General features: G+C 40.8%; 1 protein-coding gene across 3 annotated transcripts in view; it reads right to left on the bottom strand.

The window, feature by feature from the left end:
• The window catches only part of FBXW8 (F-box and WD repeat domain containing 8), a 119364-nt gene that overhangs the window by 83638 nt on the left and 11520 nt on the right, over positions 1–24206 (bottom strand). For 2 of the 3 annotated variants that reach the window (XM_072600329.1, XM_072600327.1), the window contains exons 2-4: positions 18178–18282; positions 6804–6968; positions 3273–3361 (exon numbers count right to left, since the gene is read on the bottom strand). In XM_072600329.1, the coding sequence (XP_072456430.1) occupies positions 3273–3361; positions 6804–6968; positions 18178–18282 (359 nt within the window). The remainder of the gene's footprint in view (positions 1–3272; positions 3362–6803; positions 6969–18177; positions 18283–24206) is intronic. The other variant, XM_072600328.1, reaches the window with a different exon arrangement.

A 24206-nucleotide genomic window follows, 5' to 3' on the forward strand; every position in this document is an offset into this window, starting at 1 on the left:
AAACAAGTGAGAGATCATTCTCAACTTTGGACAGAAAATTTCAGTGGAATGAGGAGACCAGAAGCTGGGGTGTGGATAGATGAGAAGAGAACGAGAGGAAAGTGAGAGGAAGCAAAGACATTATCGTAGAAGAACCCTCTCCAGGAGTTCAACACAAAAGGGAAGTGAAGATATGGGACAGCAGCTGATGGAAACAGCTGTGGACTTTTTGCCAATAGGGTTGGCATGGCAAGTTACTAGGCAAAAAAAAAAAAAAGGAGCACTGAGTAGACAGAAGAGATAGAAGGTAAGTGAGAGTGGGGAATGATAGAGGGGGCAACTAGCTTGTGCAGGAAGAGAAGTTGGCCTTGGCAAGAAGAAAGGCCAGGTTTTCATGTGAGACAAGGAGGCATCTGGGGGATGGGAGATGAGAACAAGAGGAGAAATGGGGAAGCAGGAGCCGCAGGAGATTTGAAGAGCCACTGTGAGGAGTGGGATAGTGAGTTAACTAAGGCACTGTAAAAGGACGACCTTACTACAATGAGAGTGTGATCTGGTAGGGAAAGAAAGAAAACATCCAGTCCTCTCTTAACATGGACACTCCATGCTTATTAATGTAGATTGAAATTTCATTCATGTTGTCGTAGGAATGAGAGAACACTGCTGGTTCATGTTGAACACCCCACCCTTAAACATACAATGCCACATTCGTCTTCAACCACTTAACTGTACTTTCATCCAGTTCACTCTACTTCCATTCCGTCAAGTAAGAAATTGTGAAAGAGTTGGTTAAATATCTTCTTGAAATCAAAATACAAGAAAGTCATGGTGTCCTCCTGATTTACCATTTTTCTAATCCCATCAAAAAAGGAAATGATGGTAGTTTGATATGATTTGTTCTTACCAAATCCTGTGCTTATCAACATTTTCCTTTTTCAAGTTGCCACAAGGTATTCAATAATTTCATCCAGAATTTTCTTAGGAATTAACGTTCCTACAGTTTTCTGAATCCATCTTAAATAAATGCCTTTCATTTGCCTCCTCCCTCCCCACCCCCATTTTGAAAAATCAGTATATTTATCCATCTCTCAGCTTCTGACACCTCTCGTATGCACCATAGCTTCTTGAAGATAATGGGCAGTGGTTCTAATCATATTTATAAGCTCTTTTAGCAGAGAAAATGAAAAAAAGAAGGGATAGAAGAGATCCCACAAAGGTGGTCTCTATAGACCAGAGAGTAAAATATAATTTAAGTATGTAAAAGAGAAACTTTTTGATACATACATTGTAGGCCTAAAACGCTAAACCTGAATGTTCTTATCACATTCCCTTTGTGTAAAAGGAAACTAAAAAGAAAGAATGAAAGAAAAATACACGGCAAAAAAATAGTGAAATGGTTACTGGCTCTTTAAGAAAATCCTCAGAGAAACATAATTGTAGAAAGCCTGGTGAATACAACATTGATTGGGAGTGAGGTAACCACAAACACCACTGTCTCAAATGAAAAGGGATTCAAAATCTGACCCAGAAAACAAGCATCGTAACCACTGGATAAAATTTTAATGATAAACACAAGATGCTGTACATACAGGCGAGATTGAATTATCTGATGTTAGGCCATCAACGTAAGGCTCTTTTAGAAAGAAGAGATGTTAGGAGCCCGCTCTGACCCAAGATCAAGTTTCATTCTATTGATCCATGAAACTCTGGCATCTCCTGCCTTTCAGGCTGGCCTAAGCTGAAGAACAAATCTTGGACAGGAGAAGAGGTAATGAAGGAAGGCTTGACATACTGCTGGCGTCGTCACTTCATGAAGACCATTTCTAGAATGAAAAGTCCATGTTTGGCTTTCTTAGATTAGGAGAATCCAAGTGACATCTCAGCTTTGAGTCTTTTATTTTTTAGAGTTTTAGAAATGCCTCTTAACTGAAGCAATACACCTTCTAGATATGTTATAGGATCATGGAATGCCAGAAATGGAAAAGACACCAAAAATCACCTTGTTTAATCATCTCATGATTAGAAATATGGGGCCCAAAGAAGTTAATTGAGCTGCCCATCTTCACTCAGCCAGTTCATAACAAAGAGTTTTCTGGCTTACTTTTTGGTACTTAGTATAAGTAGGTATAACATATTTCTATGGCACTCATCTCATACTTGCAGGACATTTTACAAATGTTTACTCAAAATAGATCTGTGATGTCCAAGATCTGCACTAATCTTGAAATCTGAGTAAACATAAATAAAAGGATAAAGTCAAAAGACAGCTTTCCTCCTGGGCATATGTTGTATGTTATAAAAGCACCAAATACTGCCAATGAGAGTTACTCAATACTGCTTTTTCCAAAACATTAATTGTCCATTAAAATCCTCCTGCCTACCATTTGGCAATTCAGTCCAAACCTGAGTGCCATTAAAAAATGCTACTTAAGGAAAGCTTTTCCTATATTCACTAAAGAAACAGACCTATTTGCTATTATTATAGAAATATGCCTAGGATACTTCTCCCTTGGGTAAGCTATCCTTCTAGGTGAGTCACTCAAATTTGAAATACAACTTTGAAGTGTCCTAATCGGCCCTTCACAGCAACATATACGTGGAGTGGTGATGTACAAACATTCATGATCCATAGAGAAAAATGGTCTTCCTATTACAGTGAGACAGAAAAACATGTGGCCATCTCTAGCAATTTATGAAGAATTCATAAGTGGTTTTCTGTGAAGAATGCAGAGAAATTTACAGATGTGAGAGTGAAATTAGACTTCTAGTGCACCAAGATACCCAAAGAGCCTACTCCAAGGCAGCTTAAACAGCAAATATATACTACGTGGTGGGAAATGAAGATAATGTGCGGTCACAGCCCTCCACCATAATAAAGGCTTCGAAAATAAAGAATTAGTATAGACGCTGGTCTGGACCAACTCTTCTTCTTCTCATCTGACTTTTTTATGTCTTCATAAAATACGAACTATTTATTCTAATGAAAACCCAACACAACATGCCACAAGAGTAATTTAAAAGCTCAGGAAGTCTTATTAAGACAAATGGCTTAAGGATCCCACTCAAGAGGAGGCTGATTCTGCAGTATGAGTCTCATTATTAGCTGTAGAACACTGACAGTGAGAGGCACTGTGGAAATAGCAGAGAACTGACTCACAAGCAACCTTCCATCCTAAGAATGTGATGTAACAGCAAACAATGCTAGCATTTGGAAGATCTGACACTACCCTAAAGACAAGGAAGCAGAAGAGATGTCAAGATCAAGAGGAAAAAGGAAAAATATTTTTTCTTACCCAGCAATCACAACACCATCACAAGAATGGACATCGCAGAGAACTTTACCAAGCTCATACTGCAGCTGGCTCACAGCACCATTGCGATTCTGCATTAAAGAAATTGGGAAAAAACTTTTTACACTCTTGTTGAGATCATCTAGTAACAAAATATCTAGGTAAGTCTCACAGCAATTTAAAAAATTTTCTAAATTGTATCACCATTTTCAACATCATTCTAACCATCAGGAAAATAGAGAGGTTTATATACACATACATATATGTATATTCACAGAGAGAGTTATCTCTCTATACAGAGACATATATCTCCATATTCTCTCACTTAGAACCCAGATCCATACAGATAAAAGTTCTTAAAACTAGCCCATCTAATGTTACTTAGGTAATCATAAGGATCACAGAGACAGAGCTGGAAGGAACCTCAGATGTTACATAGATCAGATGCAGAATTCCCCAATGCCTTGGGAACCAAATTAAAATATAATTGGGAAATAGTTGTCAAAATAAATAAAAGCATAATTTTTGTGTTCAGTCGTTTCAGTTGCGTCTGACTTTTCATTACCCCATCTGGGATTTTCTTGGCAGAGACACTTTGCCATTTCCTTCTCGAGTTCATTTTTACATATGAGGAAACTGAGGCAAACAGGGTTAAATGACTTATCCAAGGTCACCCAGCTAGGAAGTGTCTGAAGCTGGATTTGAACTCAGGAAGATGAGTCTTCCTGATTTCAGACCTGGCATTCTATTCACTGTGCCACCAAGCCACCTCCTTCCAAATACAAAACATAGATAATGTTAATTTGTGGTTTTCTAAGTCAGTTTGGGCTTGCAGGGATTCCTTTCAACATCACTGATCTAGACCAGCCCCTTCATTTTAAAGATGAGGAAACTTGAGCAGGAAAGAATAAATAATTTGTCCAAGGATCCTGCAGTCCAAGTCCAACAATTTTCCAAAGTGCCACTGTAGTGTGGGTCCCATCAGGAGGACCTAGAATAGCCGCACAATATGTACCACAGCATGTCCAGAGACTTAACTCTAGTTTCAGGTTCATCCCAAATGGGAAAGTCCTGGGACTCTGAGATCCTCTTAGGGTATCTCATAGATTGCATCTGGAAAACACCAGGACAAACTTTAGAGGTGACAGGCATAAGATGGAGCCGACCTGCTACCACAAAGCCAGCTCTACAAGATCTTTAAAGAAGAATGGGGGTTGGCCCAGGACATAACCACTCGAGGGTCTGGTAAGTCTGCGGTGTTGAACCGAACTAAACTGACCGATGGTCTCTGAGTCTACTCCAACCTAAATCAAGCATAACAACTGAATGTCATCATTTAAAAACTCTTCGTGCTAGAATTTAGATAAGATCCTACATGACACGTTAAACTTAATAATGCTTCCTCATGCTAATCGCAATGTTACCATTTAATTCTTCTTTCTGATGAGAAATGAATCCAAGGCATCCTCAACACCAACGTTTCCCTCATCTTCTGACACCGGAAAGTTTCCATCTCCAGTTTGACTTCATTTGATTTTTCAAGAAATATTTAGTAAAAATAACCTTGATTCCAGAGAGCAGATAATGGAACATGTTCTGCCTCCTCTAAGTGGAAAGAGGGCAAATGGTGGGTCCAAAGGAAGGGTTACATTGTCGAAGACAGTCAAAGCGTGAGTTTATTTTACTTCACTGCAGTTTTTTTGTTATAAGGGAGGATTCTAGAGTGCGGTGCAGCACGTGAGTACTGGGAAGTGACAATGAAATTAAAAGACCAAAAAGCATCAATAAAACCGGTAAAAAACTAAATAGCTACTATGTGACTATTACATGGAGAGGCTTCCTATCAAAAAGGGGAGACAAGGCACATACACGAGCCAGTTTAAAGAACCATGGGAGCTATACAGGAGTGATCATCAGATGATTAAGCACCAAATAAATGGGAGTGCACTGGCGAGAAGGATGTTGATGGGAAGGGGAAAGGCTCCACCTTCCTGGACACTGAGAAAACAAAGTCCATGCCGTTTGAGTCCTATCAGTTCTACCGAGATGAAACAAGGCTGCATCCATGAGAGTTCTTCCTCTGGTTTCATTCACGACAGTTCTTGGGCACAGAGATCTTCGTCAGCTATTCCGAGTTACTCCTCATTCTCAGGTCATATCCATACTGTAAATCTTACAACTAAAATGAAGTCATCTTGCTTTCTGAACCCCATTTCATCTCATTAATCTCCTTTTACCCTTCGTCCCTGCCTCTTGTCTCAGTTGACATAGCTGCTCCCTTTGTAATGATATTACATCAATCAATAAAAATTTATTAAGTGCCTACTATGTACCAGGCACCATGCTGGGGACAGAGACCCATGTCTATGGCATCACTGCCTACTTTTCTGTCAGTCTTGAAATGAACATTTCTAAAGTTCCATTTTATACCCAAAAAGTTTTTTCTTATATACAGAAAAGCAAGAGATTATGAAAAAAAAATCTATAATTTACATCTGGAAAGGAAGTTTCTCACTATAAGTAGTTCAAGGAATCTCATAGTTCCTAAGCACCCCTTTCCCCAGAAATATTTAACCAAAGTCCTTCAGAAATTTTAGATATCTATAATATGGATGCACACAGATCCTATGGAATCAATATAGTTATGTTTAAAAGTTCAAGGCTAAAATGCCTAAGAGAAAACAACTGGGACAAGTACTTCTCATTTGGTATATATGGGCTGATTTTCATTGTCCAGACCAAAAATATCCACTCCATAGTTATGACTTTTCTGAAGAGAAACATGAAAGTAAAACACTCCACTAGCCATAAAAACAGGTATACATCATCATTAGTAATAAGCAAAAATTTCCTAATCCAAAAGCCTACTAAGCCCTATGTTCCAAATGGATTTAATCTTTTTTGGGGGGGGAGTCAGGGAGCGGGAGGAGGATATTTTTACAGTCTAGTCTCTGCAGACATTCGGGGGGGGAGCGGTAAATTAACATGCATGTTGTATTACTACACTGAGAACATCATTCCAAAACAGTGTACATGACAGCTGTTTCCTACAAAATGAAAAAATACTCTTAGGAAAATTCCTAGCTATGATCTAATACTTCCAAACAGATTCTACAGTGATAAATGACATGGACTCAAGCCAGTGATGAAGAGAAAATAGTACCTTAATAATTTCTTCCTTTCATTTACTAAAATAATATTATTTTTAACCCTTCACCTCCAAATTGGTGACCCTTTAATTTTTTTCCATTTAATTTAAGAATAGTGAAGGTGAACAGGAACTCCTTGCATTAAGGGCTAATAAACAAAGATTAACCAACTAACCCCAATTTAGAAGAGAGCTAGAAGATACTTCTAAATGCTGTTGTGGAAAATGGGAGATGGTTTACTAAACCCAAGTCAAATGAGCATCGATTCACCCACAATCTCCCTGCTGCCTTCACTTGTGGCATCTAACCTCATACTGCCATTCAAAGGTTCCTAATCCTCTACTGAGCTAGTCTCATACAGGTAACACTACTGGGCACAGTTTACCTTCCAGTTAGTTCTTAACGTGTGTTCCTTGGCCCGGGACTCTTGGAAGACAAGTTTCCAGCAGGAGAAGTCAGAGATGCTGGTACCTGGAAGGTACCCTTCCTGTTGGCACAATCTGTACCACAACACTTCATCTTCTGCAAGAACCTTCCACGTCCTGCTCACCTAAAGCAGCCCAAGTGACATAAATGTCAAATTATGCGATTACGGAAGCCCCACTGCCATCCAAAAACCAATCAACACCTTTATTACCACCCCAGATTTATGCAAGTGTAAAACGCCTCGTTAACAAAATGCTTTGTGCTGAAAAAAACATAAGCAAAACGTTTCCAGTTTTTTCTCCCAAGACTTCAAAACTGTTGAACATACTACCTATAATCATATCTCAGAACATTTAATCAGATTTTCGTATATAAATGTGAGAGATTTTAAGACTCCAAATGAAAATGCAAAATCTATGTAGTCTCAAATGTGTTAAGCTCTATATTTCGTAGTTATATAACATCTTTCATAAGATGCTCTCAGTGCCAACAAGCATTGTATCTCTTCATTTAGAGATTAGAAGACTGAGTGAAAAAGAAGGAAAGTGATGCCCAGAAATGCAGAGATGCAGTAAAGAACAGTAAACACGACCAAGTGACTCTCATCTAGGGGTAAACCACGCTTCTTCAATGAGGAGTATATTCTCTACTGTGAGAACTTGGACTCCATTATGTTCATAGTCTAAAAATACTTTCCAAGTATGACAGTAGGGTTATAGCAGGAAGGAGACTAAAATGTTGTTAAACCCACATGTTTTAGGTTGGCTTCATTTTTTTTTTTACAGGAAATGCAAACTTCTAAACAGGACTGATATAAAGAAATTAAGATTATGTCTAGAATGGTTCTTTTTAAAACCCACCGGGATCCAGGGGAAATGAGTCATTTTAGAGACTGGTGCTTTCTTTTAACCTTCACTTGGTGGAAAGAGATTTACCATGGAATAGAATGACATATGAAGCTGGCTTCACTGTGAAGGATAGACCTTGTTGGCAAGAATCTGAGACTGGTTCAGATAGATAAATGTGATCTGGGGTCTATGGTGTATTATGGTACCAAAGAATCAAGTGGCTAATGCTTGTTCTTAAGCCAAAGGTTGCAACTCACATCTAATAACATGAGTCCAGTGAGCCACCATGGACAGTAACCTGTGATCTATAACACTCCCTGAGGGACATTTCTAAACATCAAATACACCAGGCCAGGAGAGGGCATGGTGTGGTGGGGGGGCTAAGGAAAGAACAAGACAGACAGAGGCTGAGAGTGTTCTTGTGAATGTTAGAAGAACCTCAGCAAAAGCATGCCCTGTTTAAATGTGTACATGGAAGTGCATATGTGTATGTGCATGTTTCCATAACTGTCAAACCAAAAGTCAAGGAATAAAAATTCACATTAAGAAGCATTCCACGTTTCGCAAAAGGTTCACTGCAAAATTTCTTTAAATGAAGAATTTCTTTGGTATGCATAAAATGACTTCCCTTACAAAAAATATTATTTAACAGTCAGATTTTTCAGAGACGCATCAGCCTCCCTCCTCTCCCATTTGATAAATCCCAGGGGCTCTCTATCACTCCCAGGTTCAAATCTGAAATTTTGGATTTGGCATTCAAAGCCCTTCCTAAGCTGGCCCTTGGAGCCTTTCTACTCATCTCCCACCTTATTCCCTTCCCAATACTCTTCTTCCAATTCAATAAACATTTCTTGAATGCCTACTATGTGCCAGGCACTAAGCAAAGTCCTGGGGATATAAATAAGAAAAAAATAGTCCCTGCCCTCAAGGAACTTACAATCTAATGGGGGAAGACAATACAGAAAAGGAAAGCAGAACAGAATGGAGAGAGAAATAACAGGGGTAGTCAGAGCGGGAAGCATCTTGTTCCATGGAGTTCCGACCAAGCAGAGCTGCCAATAGAAAGTGCAGTGAGCTCCAAAGACCCTGTCTAGCCCTCTAGAAAGGAAAGCTTTGGAAGGAGTTGAATGTTCTCACTCCAGACTCCCAATGAGAGGAGACTGAGGGAGGAGGGAAGGCGATTAGTACTGGCGCACCTCAGAGATATTGTGGCTTTGGTTCTAGACCGCCACAATGAAATGCATATCGTAATAAAGGGAGTCACATGATTTTTTTTGTTTTCTAGTATACATAAAAGTTATGTTTAGTCTATACTGTAATCCATCAAGTGTACAATAATATTATGGCTAAAAAGTTGCATGTGCCTTATTTAAAATGCCAACCATCCTCTGAGCCTTCAGTGAGGCATCATCTTGGTCTTGCCTTGATCTTGATGGCTGCTAACTGATCAGGGTAGTGGTTGCTGATGGCTGGGATGGTTGTGGTAATTTCTTAAAATAAGACAACAATGATATCTGCCACATCAATGGATTCTTCCTTTCACTTGAACACTTAGGGGCCACTGTAGAGTTATTAATTGGCCTAATTTCAATACTGTCATGTCTCGGGGAACAGGGAGATCTGAGGAGATGGAGAGAAACATGGAATGGCAGATTGGTGGCAGAGTCAAACACACACACACACACACACACACACACACTTAATCGATTAAATTTGCCATCTATTATGAGTACAATTCATAGCACCTCAAAATAATACAGTAACATCAAAGATCACTGATCATCCTAACATATAATAATAATGAAAAAGTTGGAAATATTTCAAAAATTGCCTCGATATGACACAGACAGATGATGTGGACACAAGTTGTTAGAAAATGGTGCTGACAGACTTGCTCCATGTAGGAGCCAAACTTACAATTTACAAACCTTCAGTTTGTAAAAAAACATAGTATTTGTGAAGTTCAATAAATCTAAGTGCAATAAAATGAGGGATGCCCTGACATTCATCTTTCGCCTCCAGTATTTTTACTGGCTGCCCCTGGGCCTGAAACATTCTTCTCCTTCTGCCTGTAGACTTCCTTCAAGTCTCTGCTCCGGTGCCATCTTCTGCAAGACGCCTTTCCTAGGCTTTTCCCTGAAAGACTGCCTCCAGTTTGTTCAGTCTCTATCTCGTCAGTGCCCAGCTGTCTGGGTGCTCTCTCTTCCATCAGACTGTGAGCTTCCTGAGAGCAGGAGGGCCTGGCACATAGTAGGCTCCTGATAATTGCTAGTTGACTGACTACTATATAAAAGTCATCTGCATTATCAGGAAACAAGGTAGTATAGCTGAAAAATGATTAGACGAGGAAAAGTCTCTAGTAAAAGTAAATTGGGCAAGTCACTTACTCCTCCTTAGCAGGCCTCTGTTCCCATATCTCTAAAAACAAGATTTAGACTAGATCATCTCTAGTGTCCTTTTAGCTTAAACATTCCAAGATTCTAGTATTCCTGGGTCTAAATTTCCTCACCTAGAAAGTTAGGAATAATCAAACCACAAGTCTCACAGGATCTGATAGACGGTTACATGGCTAGAATGTGTCCGAGAGGGGATTTGAACCAAGGTCTCCTGACTCCAAGTAAAGGGAGGGAGGTGGGAATAGGAAACAAGATTTTGTTAAGTGCCTACTACATGCCAGGTACTGGGCCAAGCACTTTACAAATGCTGTCTCATCTGATCCTCACAGCAACCCCAAAAGGTAGATATTGTTATCATCCCCATTTTACAGGTGAGCAAACTGAGGCAGAAGTGAAAGGACTTGCACAGGGTCACACAGCTAGTGTCTGAAGCTATATTCAAACTCCGCTTTTTCTCCCTCCAACACTGCCCTCTCCCTCCCCAACACCATGCACTGTGGTGCCCCCTTACTAGCCTATGGGATTCTCCCTGCCATCCTCCCCACAGTGTGGTCTAGGAGAAGGCTGGACTTGGCCTCAGAAACACCTGAGTCTGAAGCAGGCTTCTGTCGCTCACTGCTAGCTCTTTTATATTAAGGCTCAAATAGAAGTCTGTTTTCCCTTCTGTAGGATGGGATGAAACATTCCTGGTACCTACTCATGAGACGGTTGGGAATTAAACAAGATCATTTATAAAGAGCTTTTCAAACCTTAATGTGTCATGTAAATGTTAGTTATTATTAATAACCGACAATGCGAGACAGAATCCACACTGCTCAGCACAAAAGCCAAACCGTTATGATGAACTCCAAGTAACTTCTAAAAATTCCTTTGTTATCAAAGTTTTAGTGCATCAAATAGCATTTGAAAAAAGCAAACCATTAACTGAGGCTTGGAAATATTTTGCTTGTAAAGAGATTTTTGTTGAAATGATATACATGGTGGCAAGCCACGCCTACTGTACCAACAGACACAGGATGAAATCCAACAAGGCACTAGAAGGTCCAAATGCAAAAACTCCTATTTCTCAGTTGCAAATATTTTGACTGATAATCAACTTGCTAAACACAAAAAAGCTAAACTAATGAATAAAAGGAATTACAATGTCTGAGGCATCCAAAGGCATGTCCAAGCTACGTCAATCAAGGGCAAACCCAAGCTTCTGTAACAACAAGGACTCTTGAGGAATCTTTCAAAAACTGCTGTATGAGTTCTGGACATTTTGTTACAAATACCTGAAAGTCTTTCAGTTCATCAAATTTCCATTTTTGGGGGGTGCTTTTGGAGGGGTGCATGGGCTGAGATTGGGGGTACTGGGGGAGGAAGGAAGGAGAAGGGGGACTGGAACCAATGGGTGGGTGAGGGGGGAAGATAAAGTAACAGGTTAAAAAGAGAGACTGAGAAAGAAGATAGACGGATGGAAATTCACAAACAGTAATTGTAACTCTGAATGTGAACGGGATGTTTACAGCAGCTCTTTGTGGTGGCAAAGAGCTACAAACTGCAGGGGTGCCCATCAACTGGGGAACAGCTGAACAAGTGGTGACGAATAGTTGTGATGGAATACCACTGCGCTATAAGAAATGATGAAGACAGAAGTGAGCAAAACCAAGAGAACACTGTATACAGTAACAGCAATACTGCTGTAAGAACAAATTTGAACAGCTAAGTCATTCTATGATATAGATATACAAACAAATACAGATGCATAGATATACTAATACGCACATGTACATATATATAATATATATATATATAAATCTAAAGTCCTTCTATTATAAATAGATATACAAGTAAAAATAAAGGACATATGAAGAAAGACCCCAAAATGTCTTATGTATGAATATAGGCACAAATACAAGGCAGAACTAATGCAACAAGACAGGTGTTTGCATGGGGTCTGCCAAAGAAGGCTTTGTGTTGTAAAGACAGACTGAACAGACACCCACACACATATATGTGTGCTGCATGAAGAGACACAAACACAAAAGACCTAAGAAGTTAGACGAGGATAAGGCAGGAAAGGCTGAGGTCTCAGGCTACTTATATCACCTTCCTGACCTAAACTGTCAAACCTGGAAAAAAGATTTAGGACTTAGCTGCCTCCAAAGATCAAATAATTGTTTTAAAGAAACTCATGGAATTAGAAGGGCCCTCAGAGAAAACAGAATCTTAGAGTCAGAATGAGGTTCAGTCTAATTTAACCCATGTTCTAATTATAAACTCTGTCCACAACGTCTCCAACAAGTAAACTTCCAGCTCCAGTGACAGGGATCTCATTATCCCCCAAGGCAATCATTCCATTTTTAGATGGGTCTAATTGGGAAGTTTTTCCTTGTGTTGAGTTGCAATCTGCTCCCCAGTGACCTGTACCCACTGGTTTGGTTCTAGGACCTTTTCCACATAATTTTCAAATACTTGACAGCTACACCTCCCCATCCCACCCATCCACATTCCTAATTTCGCCCAGTGAAGCTTGTCTGACATATTCTCTGGTTCCTTCCCCATCCTGAATGTCCTTCTCACATGTGGCGTCTCTAACACTCCAAATGTGAACGTAACAACATTTACAATGTGGCCTGCCCAGGGAAAAGTACAATGGGCTTAGCAGCAGCCTCCTCCCCACCCCGCTCTGGGTCTGCCGGAATCAATGCTTGTCAGCTAGGATTCAATTCCAGTGCAGTGCCATACAGCAAGCATTTACTGAATGCCTATCCTTGTGTTAGGTGCTGAGAAAGACAGAAGGCCCATGTGCTCAGCAGGGAGCAGACTTTATGACTATGTTGGGAAAATGCTGGGTGAAGGGCTTGTTTCTGTTCGTTGAGCCCCCAAAAATCTCCAGCGTTTTAGGAGTATTCCCAGATAAATGATAAGGTATGTCTTGCAAATATTAAAATGTTGCCAAGTTCTTTAATAAATCAGACAGGAGTTGGGGGGATGGGAAATTTTTAAGAAAATAAATACATCTTAAAGGGTTTTTTAAAGCAATTAATGAACAGGAAAAGAAAAATATGTAGACTGTTCTAAAGCTTGTTCTAAAGCTTTCACAAATGCTTAAAAGACTTCCCTCCCAAAAGAAATCTATTGTATTCTGAGATTTCTAAAAATCAAATTATATTAAGCCCAGCCAGTTTACGAGCTTAAATTTTCCAAAGGGCCTAATCTGACCTTTCTTTAATGCACCAGAACTGGCACAACACTCCCCTGTAAAAGCCCCACTGAGCGGGCCTCAGCTGCAAGAAGTCTCTAATAAAAATGTCTCCAGCATGTCACTTTACAACCCCACTGTGAGTTGCTGTGTTAAAAAACAGCCCTTGGCTCCAGATCAGCTTGATTAGCTCTGCCTGAATTGGGGTGATGAGGTCCAGCAAGTAGACAACCATCGTTCCAGTTCCATGTTTACACATGCTCACATACAAAGTCCGCTCACTGAGGACAGGCCGGCAAAGCTGTCTGACTCAGGTTCAAACCCAGCGAGAGCAGCAAAGCCTATCCTGCTCACTTGGGTGTCCCCAGAAGAGGTGTCTCTCACCACCATATGCCAAGCTCTCAGGTAGGTCTACTTGGCTCTCCAGAAAGATGGGTGCAGTCAGAGCTCAGGAAGTTAAAGGTCAGCTCCAGGGGTCCCTGCTCCTCCCCCTGCCCCATTCTCTGGTGAGATGCATGGGTTCTCTTAAGAGCTGATAGATACCTAATCCCTCTAGGTCCTGCTTGCCTATGACAAGGCGCACAGAAGAATCAGGTTCTGAAATAAGCAGGGCCTCAGTCTGATTTGGCCGCATTTCCTTACTTTGAGGATTTCAACAAGCGGGCCCCAAAGAGGCTCACATTTTAGCCTTTTCTATCTAGACAAACAGCAACATCTCAACCTCGCAAACCCAACAGCTTATTTGTCTTCGTATCACTTCTCTCCCGCCCTTCAATTCTATCAGCTATTGCTGAATCCTGTAATTTCTGTAACATCCACTAATTTTCTTCATTGGTCCTTTCTGCCAAGCCCAAAGAAATGCAAGTCTCTCATACACAAAGATGGACCCAGACATTAACATATCATTTTCAGACTCAGAGCTGAAGAGTACCTCGCAGGTGCTAATGCAGGTGTGGTGACCAACAGAGGTTCTGACAATTTACATGAGTGGATCACAGCGACACACACCTGAACATCACCATCCACAGCACTGCCTGACATTCTAAGTGCTAAGCTAACAATTTTTCATGCGTAGTGAAAACAACATAAATGAGGATTCCACAATCACACTACAGTTCATTTTTCTATGAGCCCCCTACCCAGCACAGGGCCTGGCATATAGCGGGCATTTATTTAATGCTTGCAGATATGCCTCATCTCCCCCTACCAGGCCCAGAGCTGCTTAAAGGCAGTTGCCATGATATCTTCCTTCTCTTTTTTGTATCTTCCACGGAGCTTAGCACCGTACACCTGCACCCAGTAGGTGTTTCACAAATGTTTGATGAATGAATTTTGTTATTCTGTTATTTTCAAAATAGTCAACAAAGTATCACCTCCTGCAAGCACTAAATAGATGAGTAACACAACTGATAAATAATCTAACCACGAAGTTTAAAGGGCTGGCAAAATCCATGTATGCTCCTACAAACAGGGAGATTGTTTGAATGGATTTTTCCACACCAAATCCTCCCTTCAACAGAAGACCATTCCCTTAGAGACCAGAGAAAGTCAAGGCCTCAGGAGTGAAACATCGAGTGCTCACATAGATCATGAGCCAGTACAAAATGGTAAGACCTTAGCCTATAAAACCCAATAAAGCAGAAAGAGAGGGGAGAACAGGGGAGTCAAAAGTCAAAGGAAAAGGATTTTTCCAACTACTTAATTTTCAGCACACTTAAATTTCCAAAGGCCTACACAATCAGGCTGCTTTACTGTTAGACAGTAACCAATTTGGCATAAAGAGCTTAGCAAACAGGTTTTCTTCAAGGGCACTCATATAGTTTACGATGCCAATTCGACAAAACTGGCTCAATTTCATTAAAATCCCACACGACCTTGATTAAAAAAAGAAAATACAAAGGACTTCTACAATAAAAATATAAAGCAACAGGACATTCCATTTGACAGAAGGGTTTTTTCTTGTTTTAAAAACAAAAACACCACGAGAAAAAATGGAAATGCTATTTATTTTTATCACTTCACCTTTCATTTTAACATTCAAAAAGTAAGCCAATTCTATCAACTACAGGCCTTCAGTAAGCATTTACTCTGAAAGCCTCACAAAATCCTGGCCACCTGGGGCACTGCACATTATCCAAGAGCTGTATTCAAGAATATTTTCCAATTCTTATACATCTCTCTCCAAACCAGACTGGAAAAAAAAAAAGAATTAATTGCAACTAGCCAAAGGGGGAAGATTTCTGGTAGACAAGTGGACTACTGTGCTGTAAATTAGCTTGTTCACACCTGCAGAACAATTTCACCAGCAGAACCCATCCAGCCTGAAATGCAGCCCTGCCGTCTAGAAAGGGGGATGTCTTTTTCTACAAGATGCTATCTGTAACTGATCAACTCTTTGGACGAGAGAAGCGGCAGCAGATGTGAAAGCCACACGGCCCTCTCTCTACAAAGCAGCAGAGCAGAAAGCAACGCTCAAAGGAATGATTTCTTGAACAGCAGTTCCGTATCAAGAGAAAGCTTTTATCTTCTAATGCCGACTTTTTATAAAGCAGTTATTAAACCCTATCCCAAGATTACAACTAATAGCACCCGGCAGACATCCAGCAGTGGGGCCCATCTAGTTACACTCCTATTTTCAGCTTTGGGGAATGCAGTCAATATGTAAGGCTAGACTCTAACAAATCAAATGCCCAACGAGGATAAAAGTCAATACAGGTTTCCCTTGATTAATGGAAAAGAGGTGTTTCAAGAGTAAGTTTCTATTGAATGAATCTTCTTTTCTAACACATCTTCATCATATATTGAAGACATATTCTTCACAGGATCTCAGATCTAGAGCTGGATCTGCAGAGGCCATCTATTTTTGCTATGAAGAATCTGTATTGATTCAATACAAATTCAAAAATTCAACCCTGCTGTCCAAAAAAAGACCTTCTGGAACCCAGCCTTTTCAGATTCATATTTTTAAAAATCATAACTTCCCATTCAAATGTGAAAAATAATACTGTGCTAAAATAAAAGAACAGGATAGGTATGAGGACTGGACCTGTGATTTCACTGGGATAGGAAACTCCCTCTACCAGTGCAGGTCAGCAACTTCTCTGCATCTCACATTCTTTGAGAGTTGCTTAGAACAGTGGTGTGAAACTCAAATAGAAACAGGGCCATTAAACCATACGTAAGGATTCCTGCTGGTGGCATATGAACTTAGAACACCACAAAGTAACATTATGTTTTATTGTAGGGCAGCTACTGTGTGTAGGGCACAGTAGAAAGAGTGCCAGGCTTGGAGTCAGGAAGAACTGGGTTCAGTTCTAGCCCCACACATTTTCTTAGCTGTGCAACCCTGGACAAGTCACTTGATGCTGTTTGCCTCCGTCTCCTCATCTGTAAGATGAGATGGAGAAGGAGCCAAGAAAACCCCAAATGGGGTCATGAAGAGTCAGACACGACTGAACAAAAACTGTTCTATTGTATTTTTAGTTATTTTGCTAAACATTTCACCAGCCAGTGTGTATCTGACACATCTGACTTTAGGGTCACAACGCTGGAATATGTCAGAGGAAAGGGTCTTAAGCAAGGTCTTCCTGGCTCCAAGGTCAGTCTTCCATTAACTATGTCACACAGCCTCTGGTAAAACAGGATCATACAACCGACAGAAAGTCTGGCCCCTAAACTCTCTCTGAGCCATTAAAAAAAGGAACAGGTTGTTTTTCTGGGAGACCGGGGTATTGCTTCCATAGAGCTCTTCAAGAACTTTGAGAGTGCTGTGGAAGGCATTCATGTGTGGGTCTGGATGATTTCTGAAGTAGTTTTCCATCCCTGAGGCTTGTAAGATTGTTTCCAATACAATCAGAGCAGAAGTTGTGATCACTAAAGCTCTGGAAAATTCACTAAAGTCACAAATCCTTTTCTTACTTTTAACTTCATATTCCTTTGGTTTTTGTACATAATTCTCTACTATTTAAACTATACTCTTTCTAACATCTTTTTCTGGGAATATATGAACAGTTACAGTATCACAGAATGGGAGAAGAATATAACACCTACTATGGAAATGTTTAATTCTTGCTTGGCAATGGAGATTCTCTCCAGTCTGTGGGTAGTAGTCAACAGACTGCCTGACGATGATTTAAAAAAAATAATCCTGTGCCGGTGCTATTTTTGCTCCCAACGTCATCGTTTATAACTATTGGCTGGCATCTCTCCACTAAGGACTGTAGCGCAACAGCACAAGTGGCTGAACTGTGCGGAATAGTGATCATTGTCATGTATTTTCTACATGTAACGAAGGAGCCAGGTACTTCAGATGGCAACAGCTCATTGTGGCAATACTGACAATACGGCAAGTACGAAGCACAACGGGCACTTTCTTGCTGTTGCTCAGCTATGCCCGGCTCTTCGTGATCCCGGTTTGGGGTTTTCTTGACAAAGATACCAGAGTGGTTTACCATTTCCTTCTTCAGCTCATTTTACGGATGAGGAATCTGAGGCAAACAGGGTTAAGTGACTTACCCAAGATCACACAGCTAGTAAGTGTCTGAGGCTGGATTTGAACTCAGGAAGATGAGTCTTCCTGATTCAAGCCCAGCACTCTATCCACTTGGCCACTTAGCTGCCCCAGTAGGCATTTACTAAGTGTTTATTTAATTAAATTGACAAAGGGGTAGTGCAACACACCCTTCTAAACACCCAAGTATGGAGGGCGTTATTTCTTCAAATGCATTCACAAAGATTCATTAATTCCATAAATTTTGAATTCTGTTCAGAAAAAAATATCATTGAATGAAGCCCACCCTACTTAGAGTTAAACAGTTCTCTGACACAAAACTGAATATATTTAGGTACCTGTTGTTAATCCTTGTAACCGCAAAGGAATGACATCAGACAGGCAAGGCTTACCTGAGCACACCTTCCCAGGTCAGTCCTGCCCAGATACTGAAATATCTTTAATGCCAGTTCATAAGGTAGCTGGATATCAAAGAAGGGGATCTCATTGATTTCATTCTGAAAAGAACAAAATAAAATCATTAAAACATAAGCTTCAGATTCCACAGTAAGAAAACAGCTCATAATGAGTGTCCAGGTAATTACTAGGCATTCATTCTTAGGTAGAAATAATAGACATCATACTGTTTTCTAAGTGAAGGGACAGTTCTTGCTATTCCACAGATCAGAAGCATGTAACTAATTCAGGGATTAGCAACCTTTTGCAAATCCCAGACTCCTCAGGTAGCCCCTGGCCAACCCCACTGTGCACTTCTGGAATCCTGGAGACCTGTTCCCACAATGTTTCAAAAAAGTCAGAAGAGGTTCCCACATTACAAGCTAGGGAGCACGGCAGGAATCCGTGCAAAGGTTCACCCACTTCAAGGCAGGGTACCTCTGGTTTCTAAAGAGGCTGGAGCAGCCAGTGGCAAAGAAAAGAGGCCTAAGAATCCAGGCACCCAGGAGCGAGAAACAGCTCTGGCTTCCAAGAAAACTGCTGCTACCCCCAACTTGGAGGGGGAGACCCACACACTGAGAAAGGCTGATCTAATTTACTAAGTGTTTTCATTAGGAAAAAAAGAGCAGGGTTGTGAAAAGGAATAAACAGTAAATAAATAAAATGCTACTCTTAATTGAGGTAAATACCATCTTCCCTTTGCTGCTAGAAGAGCAGAATTTCCTAATGCACTCAGGGGATTACACTGGTTAACCTGAGTGGGCCAATGCAAACAAAGCATTTCTTCTACTGTGTCATTTATTAATGCTGAGAAATTAGAGCTTGCTTGTCTTTAGTTAAGCAATTAGAGATGAGGTAACAGGCTTTATTTGAGAGAAAAGGCTGTCTTGAAGTGCCTGCCTACAAAGAGAAACGAAAGTGTCAAAACAAAAAGAAAAATAGATCCTGCACTCTCCTCCACTTGCACCTGCCTCATTTCATTTTATACTGGGCAAAAATCATACTGCTCATTCCACCAGCAGGTATATGCTTAATAAAATGCAATGTTAATCAGCTTTGGCTGACTTTAGTGGTTTATCATCATGACAGGCCAATTGCTAATTCACCATTCCAAAGAAAACATCCTTATTCACCACCGTGTGGCTCTAGGCTTCAAACAGACTCATAGTCTGAGCTTTTAAAGAAAATGTGGTTCTACCAGAAGAACGCTGTACCCAGCAATATTGTAAGGATGGTCAACGGTGAAAGATTTGGCCACCTTGATCAAGACAGTGATCCAAGACAATTCCAAAGGACGCATGATGAAGAATGCTATCTACCTCAAGAGAACTTTTTTACCTCTTTATTTTTATTGTTTTGTTTGCATTTTCCTTTGCAACATGGCTAATATGGAAATATGTCTTGTATTACTTCATGTGTCTAATTAATATCAAATTGTTTGCCTTCCCAAGGAGGGTAGGGGAGCAGAAGGGAAGGAGAGAATTGGGACCTCAAAATTTTAAAAAAATGATTATTAAAATTTTTTACATGTAATTGGGAAATATTTAACAAAATAATTAAAAATATATATATGTTTTAAAAACAACTTAAAAAAATACGTTTCAAACTTCCTCAAACTTAAGTCTGGAGAATCCTTGGAAATGTTCCGGTTCATGTAGGAGTCTGAGGCATGTGGGACCACCAGTGCAAAGAGACACGGAGACAAGAGGAGAGTTGTGTGCGTGGAAATGAGAGCAGGCCAGTTTGACTGGATCACCAAGGGCAGGAGGGCAAATAATATACCAGCAAAGCCAAAAAGAATAATATTCAGCTACAGTAAAGCATAGGGGGTCAAGTACTGAGGCCAGAAGGTGTGGCCACATAAGAAATGGGTACAAAAAGAGATAAGAATGTACCTGCAAATGTTCATACGTCAGACCAAAAATAATAGGAAGTCTTTCATGAAAAGCAGTGTTTCCCCAAATATGCTTTATTAGCATCCAAGGGAGGCAGAAAACAATTCCAAAGGAATCCATGTGTGAGAGAAGAAAGAAATAGAAATATTACTAAGGCTAAAATAGACCTCTGGGAAAAAACACCAAGCCAACAGCAATGGTTTGTTCCTACCATAGGACCTGGAGACAATCTCGTTTCTGCTTTTCCTTATGTATTGGGCTTGCCTAGCACATCACCAAGGTTCTCCACTCTAACTCAGGGTTAAGGATGGATTAAGAGAGGGAAAATATTTCTTCTCATTACCTAGCCAGGGCATGTGGGGAAGAAAGTCTACCTTCCTAAGTAAGCCTGGCCTTGCTCATCCCTCTCAAGAATGCCAGACCTCGCTTGGGCATCCTTTCATCAAAGCCTCCAGAGAATCCACTTCCCAAGTCCTCATCCCTCACCTGGCTGCACTACTCTGGGATTTCTCTAACTTCCTCAGCATGCCCCAGGCAGCAGCCGCATCCTGTAAGATCTCATGGGCACCCTCTGCTGATTGGCAGGTTGACATCAGTGAGTGAGGCCATGAACTCCAAAGCCTCCAGTGAAGGAGAGAGCTCAGCTTGGCACTTCTCATTCCTCCCCTGGCTGCTCTACTTTGGGCCTATTCTCCTCCACTTTTTCATACTCCCTGCCCACACTTGTATTTTGCCTACCCCATTAGATCATAAGCTCCTTGAGGGCAGGGACTATCTTTTTTTCATATCTATATCCCCAGTGCTTAGCATAGTGCCTGAAACAAAGTAGGCCCTTAATAAATGTTTATTGCCAATTTCAAAATGGCTTACTCTGCTAACATGTTTAAGACAGAAGTCATCTCCCCCTTTCCTTGACCCACTACCCTTCTGAACTTCCTGTTTGGAAAACCCCTCCAACTGTTCAGATCCTTACGGGTTCAGATCTCACTCTCCCTCACCCCACATATCCAGTTACCATATTTCACTGTGGCCAGCTTCCTAACATCTCTCCCTTCTGTCTTCTCCTCTCCACTTACAGGCGGCTTCTGCCATTTAGGCCCTTGTACTTGTCTAGACAATCACAATGGCCTTCTACTGGGTCTCCCTGCCACGAGGCTCCCTTCACTCCAACCCCTCCTCCACACAGTGGACAAAGTGATGTTCCTGCAGCCTAGGTCTGACTGCATTTCCCCCTTCACTTGTCTCTCTTTTGCTCCATGAACTACAGTGGCTCCCTATTACTTCTAAAATAAACAGCTCTATTTGGCCCCTTCCAGTCTTACTATGATCCAGGCACTCAGCCTACCTACGCCTCATGTCTACCTCCTGGAACTCTTGGCTTTCTTCAAGACTTAGCTCAAGCACCATCTTCTACCAAAGACCTTTCCCAGTCTGCCAGATGCTAATGCTTTCTGTTCTAAGGTTACTTTGGATTATCGAATAAAATAATAGACATATATATGTATGTATATATTTACAAACCTCAAACTCTCATATAAATGGTAGATATCACTATTTACTTTATACATATCTTTTATGAATCTATAGATGTCCATGTTGTCTTCATTAAAATACTCCCTGAGGACATGGGCTGTTACAGCTTTCTCCTTTTATCCTCAATGCTTCTGTTGGGCTCACGGTACATAAAATGATGTATTAAACAGGATTCCTTATGACCTATACAGAGGTGGGGAACCTGCAGCCTTAAGACCACATGTGGCCTTCTAGGTCCTTAAGTGCAGCCTTTTGACTGAATCCAAATTTTACATAACTGTGGCCTTAAGGCTACAGATTCCCCACCCCTGATCTATGATATCCATAAACCAATGGAAACCCCCAGGAGCTTAGCTGGGAGTGAGACAGAGCAGGCAATGAAGGTAATTTAGGTTTATCAGTAATTCTTCCCAACAATGACAGCTGTCACAAGGCAGGATGGACTGCCTCAGGATGTATGGGTTATTCCTCATTAGAGGTCTGCAAGCAAAGGCTGAATAACCATTTGTTAGATATGATCTAGTGAGGATTCTTATACGGAAATGGATTGGATTAGATGGTTCCTGAGGTCTTTCCTAACTCAAATCCAAAAGCATTGATTATCTGACTAGGCCTCAGCTTCAGAGGCTATCTTCTTGGGAAGTGGGGAGGAAGTCCTGGAAAATCTTAGTAATAGGCAAAAGGAGAAATTCTGGACAAGTGGAGGGAACATCAGGAGTACTGGACAGCAGAAAAGGGTAAAGAAAGGCAGTTGCTTAACATCAGGGAGGTCAGAGGCAAGGAGCAGGTAGGTTTCTCAGAAAGTGGGAGTGTATAAACATTAGGGGAAGATGGTGGCAAATAACAGGCAGAAGACAGAAGCAAACAGTAAACAGAGGCTGAGCTACAGGGATGGGGTTCAAGGATAAAACTCCAAACCCTGTAAAGATTGGGGAGAATAAGGGAGGGCCTCAACTCTGAAAAACTGGGGTACCATGCAGGGAAAGGGCAAAGCAATAAGGCAGGGACTTGGAAAACTGGGGTAGAAGCACTTGGTCAGAAGAAATAAGAAAAGAACCTCAGCAATGGAGCTAGAACACAAGATCAAAATGAGAGTACCAGCAGGTTTACCTGACATCAAGCCACGGGCTTTTAAATCCCCCTGCTTAGGGTATGGACTGGTACCAGAGCCTGGGACAGAGCCAAGTGGTAAAGGAACCAGGCCAATTATTCCAACAAATAACCCTTCTATTGAAAGCTGAGAGTCTCCTTCATCCTCCTCTCTTTCCAAAAAGCAAAATTCTAATTCTAATACAAGCAATACAGAGTTCCTATATGGAAATGGAGACAGGAGAGCTTCTGTCACTGATTCTGAGTAATCCAAAATTCAGTTCAAATGAGATAATGCGCATGTAGCCCAACTTGACCAATGGACCAAACGTGAAAGCACCACATAAATGTTAATCATAAGAACATTTCACTCCACCAAGGACTCCATCTCAAAACTACAAAGAATAAAATACCTGCAAAATACAGAGATGCAGCAAGGAGGAGCCAAATCATGTGAGAAGGCAAATGGGTATATATCATCCAGGCTGAGCTGTGTGCTGCTGGAACTGTCCTAAGGATGCTTTCAGTGAGCCTCCAAAAGAGGAGCTACAAAAGCAACTATTTTATCCACTTGTGAAATAGTCCATAGAAAATTAGAATAAGATTTGGATAGTGAGTTGTGCCACGACTGTTTCTATCTGAATTCCATAGAAAACAAGGAGAAGATGATATAAAAATAATTTGAAAAATATTATAGTTCCTATAATGTATAAAGTCCTATGGTGGAGGGGAAGGGAGAGGTGCTCCATGAGCTAATTTTTAAAGTCTTGTCATTCTCTACCCTGCCAGAACCCTCTATCAACAACACACACACCAATCTGAAGAAAGATGAGAACTCCCTCCCAAAACAAGACTGTGATCCACACTAGGAAGTAAAGTATAACAGTGGCAGTCTGGTACATCGTGGTAGCTTCTGAGAGCTACATTAAACAAACAGGAATATATGCGTCCCCTTGTTACGCAAGCTCAAAAAGTATTTCCCTTTTTTAACCATCACATTTCCGCTCAGACTACTTCTGAGTAAGAGAACTGTACCGTTCTCTACAACAGACACCATCAATTCAATGATAACTTTAATAACTGTTGTCTTAAAAATAAAAGTCAACAATTTCCTTTTTTTGAAGCCAAAAAAACTCCCAAAAGGGAGGCCTACATAGCTATTAGATACAGTCACTTAGTGAAACTTGGTCACCCTCTAAAACTGTAGTGACCACAATATTTTTGAGGAATAATCTTAATTAATCTCTCTAAGGAAGGTGTGGAAGTATGGTATGATGAAAAGAGCACTTGACTTGGAGTCAGGAGAGACTTAGATTTGAATCCTGCCTCCAAAAGTCACGTAACCACTCTGGGACTCAGTTTCCTTGGCTGGAAAATGAAGATGATAATGATAACCCTATAGGCTCTCCTTCCCAGAGTTATTGGGAGGACCAATTGAGACAAAGTATGTAAAGCACTGAGCAAAGGTA

This window comes from Notamacropus eugenii, chromosome 4 (genome assembly GCF_028372415.1).
Source record: "Notamacropus eugenii isolate mMacEug1 chromosome 4, mMacEug1.pri_v2, whole genome shotgun sequence".
In the NCBI taxonomy this organism is placed as follows: domain Eukaryota; kingdom Metazoa; phylum Chordata; class Mammalia; order Diprotodontia; family Macropodidae; genus Notamacropus; species Notamacropus eugenii.